We start from the raw sequence: 6,790 nt of genomic DNA, 5'->3' as shown, positions 1-6,790 counted from the left end.
TAAAATTTAAATAAATATACTTAATTTTTAAAGTCATAAATCCATTTTCACTATTTCTTCTGCAGTTTTGGACACTTCTTCCTTGGTTACTTTCTTCACAGATTTTTTAGGAGGCTGTTTGGCAGGCTCTTTAGGTTTTTGAGTAGGCTTTGGGTTCTTATTTATTTCTACAAATTGCTTGTCTATATCTTGGACTTTCTGCTTTATCTGAAATAATTACAGATGATTTAAAAATATAATTTATTTAATAAATAATAGTACTAATTTTATTAATATAATATAAATATTTAAAAACTATTTATAGATGGGGCTTGATTACAGAGTACATAGTATTCTATACATACATTATGCTGAAGCATTCTAATATTGGAATGAACACAGCAAGCATTACGCCACTTGAAATGTAACTATAAAAATATGTACAGAATGAAAAATATATATATATATTTGCTAGGTCTGACCTAACAACACGTAGATGGAGTGCAATATTACCAACAATTTCACTAAATTATTAACTTACATTTTTCAATCCTAGATTCACTGCTTTTGCCTTCGTCTTCTTCAAACTCTTGGCTCCAGCGACTTTAAATACATTGGCTTTAGGCCCCTTGGGTCCCTTTCCTTTATTTTTACCCATAATATTGGCACTTATTAATTACGATGCAAAGGAAAAGTAGGAAAACTAAGGTTATAAATAAAATAACATCAAAACAACAAAGCATGTTCACGCATGCCTGTATAAACATTTTTTAAATTTGGTACAGTATCTTATACTTTATTGCAAGTATTTAAAGCCTATTTTGTAATACTCGTTCCTAATACACTTAAAAAAAAGTATGTTTATTAAGAGACTTCGGAGACTTCGTACTGTCAATGTCACTGTCACACAGTACGGCTGCGTTCAAATTTATGTTTCCTCGGATATTTACATGACGCTTGATTATTTTTTATTAAATTATATATAACCAGTAAAAAGTACTTAATTACTAAAAGTATTTTAAGATATATTAGATGGAGATGATATTTATTTTTATCAACCTTCACCTTTCACCCAACGCATACCCATTTCCGACCCATGTGCATCCCTAATCAAAATTCCTCACCCCACCCATCCCACTGTAAATTATTGTCTGTGTCTGTTCGTTATCATATCAGTATTTAGGTTTTTGATAACAATATTTTGAATTTTTAAGATAAGACGCTAATAAAGGCCGTCAAAATTAGTTACTACTCCAAATACAACGGCAACTTATCCGCCACCATGGCTAAGGTAAGCATCCGCTATAACCGGTATAAATTTTTAATGATATTATTTTTATTAGTTATTTGCATACTGGTTCAGTTTGTTGTTTCAAGATGAAATGCTAATAAAGGCAATAAACCAGTCCTTGTGTCTATCTTTATAGTAATCACGAGTTTTAAGTAGTGTAGTGTAGCGTTTGTTATAGAGTTCGCATAATCGTTCCGTTATTTCTTTGGTAAAAATGTCCGATAACAGTGAAATTAAGGTAGGTACTTAACATTGCTATTGGAGTATTATTCTACTAACGGCCAACAAGTTTCACAGCAAAAAAGTGCGGAAAAAAATACACAAAGTTTTTAAATTATTTTTTTCTTTTCAGCCAGTACTATATTCGTACTGGCGAAGCTCATGCTCCTGGCGGGTCCGAATCGCACTGAACCTGAAAGAGATTCCTTACGACATCAAGGCTGTGAGCCTGATCAAAGGAGGTGGAGAGCAACATTGCAATGAATACCGGGAAGTGAATCCAATGGAACAGGTGCCATCACTTTGTATAGGTGAGGTATATTTCTAAAGTCCTGGAGAAAAAAAAAATACTTTATTCTAATTCATAATATTAAGACACATGTAGATACATTAGGATAAAAAACTGTATTTTATTTTTAATAAGCAGAAACTGCAAACATTGCTATTAAGCTTAGAATACAACCCAACACAAGACAGTAATTTTTCCACTTTTAAATTTATTCTAAGCTTAAAAACTGTATTTATTCAATAATTAATAAGGGGTCATCCATTAATTACGTCACACGCTTAGGGGGAGGGAGGGGGTCAAGAAAATGTGACATATTGTGACATGGGGGAGGGGGGAGACACAAACTTTGTGACGTCACTTTAACTTCATCAGTAACCGAAAATTTATTTAAATTATTTAGTTCGCTGTACATTTAAATAACAAGTTTTTAAAACTAAAATAGTTTTTAATAGTTTAATTTTCTATCCTAAGCAGTTTTGGGTTATAAAATTACTAATATTTATATCGTCAAAAATATTTTGATAAAATATTAATAATACTTAGGTACTTACTTAATTCGATTTGGCGATTTCGTAGAAAAAAAGTGACGTCACACTAGGGGGGGAGGGGTTTGCCAAATGTGACCAAGTGTGACAAGGGGGGGGGAGGGGTCAGAAAACCTAGAAATTGGTGTGACGTAATTAATGGATGACCCCTAATTAATATAAATTGTGTCTTTCAGATGGCCATACTTTGGTGGAGTCTCTAAGTATAATGCACTACTTGGAGGAGACAAGACCGCAGAGACCGCTCATGCCACAAGACTGTTTCAAAAGGGCCAAAGTCAGAGAAATTTGTGAAGTAAGTTACCACTTTTATTTCAAGCAAATAAATTAGCGTGGCAGTGAAAGTAAGTGAGAAATTTTGCAATTAGAAAATGAGGAAAGTTGCAAATTTGAGTAGCTTTCGCAATCTTCCTTCTAAGCAAGTACAGCAGTCTCAGTTTTATGATGTAAAAGTTTAATTCAAGTTACATATTTAAATTTCAGGTGATATCTTCAGGCATCCAGCCTCTCCAAAACCTGATAGTCCTGATATACGTGGGTGAAGAAAAGAAGAAGGAATGGGCAGGGCACTGGATCACCCGGGGCTTCCGTGCCGTGGAGAAGCTGCTGTCAGCTTCTGCGGGAAAGTACTGTGTTGGGGATGAGATCACCCTGGCAGACTGCTGTCTTGTGCCACAAGTTTTTAATGCTAGAAGGTGAATTCACTTAATAGTTGACTTGATTAATATGTGTGCGATCAATAATGAAGGTATGCACAGTTAACTCATACCTATATCATAGATAAATGGTATGGAGAAGAAAGATATTTTTAATGAACATAATCAAGATATTCTATGAGCCCTCTACCTATACCCCCTACCTACGATCCTCTATACATGGCTTGCCAAACTAAGAGATTTTTTTTTCATCTGTGTATCTAAAACTCCGTGCCTAATCTTCAGATTATTTAATTATTATTTTTACCAAAACAACATGTATCTATGTAATTGTTTTATGGCTGGTGCGCCTTTATTCCTTCTACACCCAATAAGGTTCTGATCATACCTCATAAGCCTTTAACTCATTTATGAGGCATAAATATAATAGATTGTAGAATAAACCACTTTGAAGTGAAAATTGTATTCATAACAGAATTTTTCTACTCCTCAGATTCCACGTGGACCTGCGTCCGTTCCCGATAATCCTGCGCATCGACCGCGAGCTGGAGAACCACCCCGCCTTCCGCGCCGCGCACCCCTCCTCCCAGCCCGACTGCCCGCCCGAAGTCGCCAAGTAACCGCCGACGCCACCCAGTCCTCACTGACCCGCCATTAAAAAAATAATAGCCTTCACCATAGACTAGGAATCGTCTAGACGGAGCATAGAGCAACTGTTTCATGAAACCGATGTTGCCAAAAAGACAAGGGTGCGGGGACGAGGTGAGCGAGTCCCGTGCCGTGATTGGTCCGTGCAAAGACACTTGGGCGTCACATCACACAAAGACACTTGATCGAAAATGGAGTAAAACTACCGTATATTTGTGGCAGAGCGCTACTATGCTGTCTGAAGGATTCCTAGTCTATGGCCTTCACTGACCCAGAGACTGGGCCGCCATTTTAAACATGGAAATGACGAAATGGCGTTATATTAAGATGATATTATGCTTATGAATAAGTAAAAATACAAACATTGTAGTAACATGGTACTAATGGAACCTTCTAATTTGAAGATCTTTCAATGTTAACTTATTAGCTAGTGCCTAGCTTTTGTTACTAAACATAAGTTAGTTAATTATTTTACAGAAAAAAAGGAACTCTGACAGTTAAAATAAAAGAAAATCATTTTAACATCAATGAGATTTATGAGAAATCGACGTTTAACTTCAGCATTTTCTATACCTTCGCCTGTTCTTACCTGTTGTTTTTCACACATTCCCTGAATGGGAAATCAACTACATACTATGAAAATTACTGAATTGTATGTAATTTATTGCATTTTACAATTCATAAATACATAATCCAAATAAAAAGAACTGACTAAATATACATTGTAGCAGAACATGAAATGACCATTAAAATAGCATGCTTTACCATGAATTTTTAGAAGTAAGATTTTTTGATAGCCAGCTATAATTCATAGTATTAACTTGTACAATTTTAAACTTTACATTTTTGTTACTTGGAAACAAATCATTATATTGTTTATTTACTTTTACAATTTTATACACATTTGTTACATTGTTTTTCTAGTCGAAATTGTTTTGTTTGTAAGCAGGTTGTTTGTGTTACAATATTATAGGCACATTCCATTAGCATTTTAGTGGTAACTTTAAGTTCAAGTAGTTTCGAGTTTGACTTTTATTATTATAGTGCGGTTGCTGAGCAGAGTATTTCGTACATTGACCGGACTCTTCTCTGTCACTTCCGCGCAATAAGAAAAAAGAGAGAAGATACGAATTTACGCGAGCTCGGCGACGGCCCTTAATTTTAAGTACAAATTTATTAGCTTTAGATCTTTGGCTTTAGCTATTGCCTTCCTTGAGTTATTTTAAGGCAGGTATTTAGATGTGTACAAGTACAGGTTTTATTTGGTGACAAGTACCTAAATAAAGTTTTTGTGACAAATTGTTTTTTTATCTGCCATTCCTCATTTTAGGGGTATTACACATGTTTCACTTTACCAGTCGTTTCGGTGACGGCAAAAATCGTGAGGAAACTGAGGACCCAATAAGGCCTAGTTTTCCCTTAGGCTTGGAAGATCAGTAATTTGTAATAACTACCTTACTGCTTCCTGCAGGTCTATGAGTTCTATGACGAACTAGTAGCCGACCGGACCCCAGGGCTCCTATGAGACGTGGCAAAAACCGGGTCTACGTGATACTCGATATCATTACCCTATCCATTATATTTATCTCTGCATCCAGAATACTTTAGGATTTTCTTAGAATCGATAAAAAATTTAAAATATAGATGGTCACTTGACCAAGTATAGTAATGAAAAGGAGGATAATCATGAGAAAGTTTACAAACTAGATATAGCCGGTCAAACAACTTGGCAGTAGAAAAAGGCGTGACTACTTTTCTATGGGACTACCACTTTTTTCTACTGACGGAAATGGCTTGACAGACTATTTTTATAATTTGAAGTGTTGAGAATTTTGATCACGCCTTAAATAATGAATTCGCAAAATTTTATGTAATTTAGAACGCATCCGTACAGCGCCCTCTTTTGATGACAGCTAAAAACATGTTTTGTGTTGCCATAATTATACTATTTCCGCAGATACTGGTAAAATTATTTTACAAGCTGTAGGCCCGGGTTATGGCGAAATTTAGTTCTAATATTATTTGTTTTACAAATTGAAATTTGAAAAGATATTAAAGATTTTATCATGGAAGGTGATGAATTTTTACAAGAATTTTAGTATAAGATTCCTATCAGGCACATTTTATAGTCTCCATAATATCATATTTATATAAAAAGGTTTGTTTAACCGATCAAGTCTCTAATTTCACCATTGATCCAATGGAAAATGTATAATCAAATTCTCACTTTTATTTTTATTAATGAAGTATTTTGGGGAAATTTATATCAGAAATGTGATATAGCAACATCGCGCCTCTGGCTGTCAAACGTATCGAACGCCCTCGTTCGCTTCGGAGATCAGCCGACGTTTCTATCGTGTCGTGCTTTGATCAAAACGAGAGTGTTGTTGTATATGCGGTCGGAACTGCGACGCGTTCGTTCTGTGTTACAATAAAACATGAATCCAGTGCTGTGCTTAGTGATCAAATAACAATGCCAGTCAAAACTTAAACAGGTGCTGTGCTGTGAAAAGTTTTACTTTGTTGTGTGCTTCAGATTTTAAGATGACGGAGAAAAATAAATCTGAAAAGATGACTAATACATCGAAACCTGTTCCCATGAAGCTTTTTGCTGCCTGGGAAGTGGACAGGACGCCTTCCAACTGTATTCCAAGGTGAGTTTGCTAGACGGGAAATACTTTTGAAGAGTTGGAGTAGGTATTTTAAGTTAAGATTTGTGGTTATTTCGCTGTGCAGTTGCGGTTTATCGGCCTGAGGAACGTGCCACAAGTCCACAACACATTGTATAGGTATTTGTAATCGAAGCCGGCATGTTATCGCCGTTCCGTACACACATACTATTTGTTTTGCATTGTTTATATGTGTGCATTGGACAGCTTATTGGAGATAGGTGTTCATTGTTTTGTTCCTGCATTAAAGTAACACTGCAGTTAGATATGTTATGATGACAGGAAAACCATGAGGCTGAAATATTTATGTTAGTAAAATTCCAAAATGTCTGTGTTATGACTGTATAGACAGTATTTAATGTGATCAATGCTCTCATTTCATAGAGCTAAAGGAAACAGGAGTTGTTATGATTTGTTTTCCTGTTTCATGAATGTATATAAACATTATTAGGATCCATCTAGAAACATGTCAGTTTGCATATCATATAAACTGA

General features: G+C 35.3%; 3 protein-coding genes across 3 annotated transcripts in view; 2 read left to right on the top strand and 1 right to left on the bottom strand.

Annotated features, from left to right (window-relative positions):
- On the bottom strand, nucleotides 1-680 carry LOC134673098 (uncharacterized). The gene is made up of 2 exons (XM_063531035.1): nucleotides 521-680; nucleotides 1-207 (listed from the first exon to the last, which is right to left on the bottom strand). The coding sequence occupies exons 1-2, from the start codon at nucleotides 635-637 to the stop codon at nucleotides 34-36; spliced, it is 291 nt and encodes a 96-aa protein (XP_063387105.1). The 5' UTR covers nucleotides 638-680; the 3' UTR covers nucleotides 1-33.
- Nucleotides 681-1,104: 424 nt separating this feature from the next.
- On the top strand, nucleotides 1,105-3,645 carry LOC134673040 (probable maleylacetoacetate isomerase 2). The gene is made up of 5 exons (XM_063530980.1): nucleotides 1,105-1,270; nucleotides 1,623-1,800; nucleotides 2,500-2,618; nucleotides 2,807-3,018; nucleotides 3,473-3,645. Exons 1-5 carry the CDS (start codon nucleotides 1,262-1,264, stop codon nucleotides 3,597-3,599), a joined length of 645 nt encoding a protein of 214 aa, XP_063387050.1. The 5' UTR covers nucleotides 1,105-1,261; the 3' UTR covers nucleotides 3,600-3,645.
- Nucleotides 3,646-5,931: 2,286 nt separating this feature from the next.
- Nucleotides 5,932-6,790, top strand: part of LOC134673326 (phosphofurin acidic cluster sorting protein 1) — a 212,934-nt gene continuing 212,075 nt past the window's right edge. The window contains exon 1 of the mRNA XM_063531296.1: nucleotides 5,932-6,281. Within this exon, the coding sequence (XP_063387366.1) occupies nucleotides 6,172-6,281 (110 nt within the window). The 5' untranslated portion in view covers nucleotides 5,932-6,171. The remainder of the gene's footprint in view (nucleotides 6,282-6,790) is intronic.

The sequence above is a fragment of the Cydia fagiglandana genome, chromosome 18, assembly GCF_963556715.1.
Source record: "Cydia fagiglandana chromosome 18, ilCydFagi1.1, whole genome shotgun sequence".
NCBI lineage: Eukaryota > Metazoa > Arthropoda > Insecta > Lepidoptera > Tortricidae > Cydia > Cydia fagiglandana.
The sequence above is the reverse complement of the archived record's forward strand: the minus strand, read 5'-3'. Positions and strand labels throughout refer to the sequence as shown.

Bases quoted from the DNA above. Each gene is read 5' to 3' on its own strand.
- LOC134673098 (XM_063531035.1), bottom strand. From the start codon at position 637: ATGGGTAAAAATAAAGGAAAGGGACCCAAGGGGCCTAAAGCCAATGTA. The intron at 208-520 runs GTAAGTTAATAA...TAATTATTTCAG, and splicing joins TGAATCTAGGATTGAAAAAT to ATAAAGCAGAAAGTCCAAGA.
- LOC134673040 (XM_063530980.1), top strand. The intron at 1,801-2,499 runs GTGAGGTATATT...TGTGTCTTTCAG, and splicing joins GGTGCCATCACTTTGTATAG to ATGGCCATACTTTGGTGGAG. The intron at 2,619-2,806 runs GTAAGTTACCAC...TTTAAATTTCAG, and splicing joins AAGTCAGAGAAATTTGTGAA to GTGATATCTTCAGGCATCCA.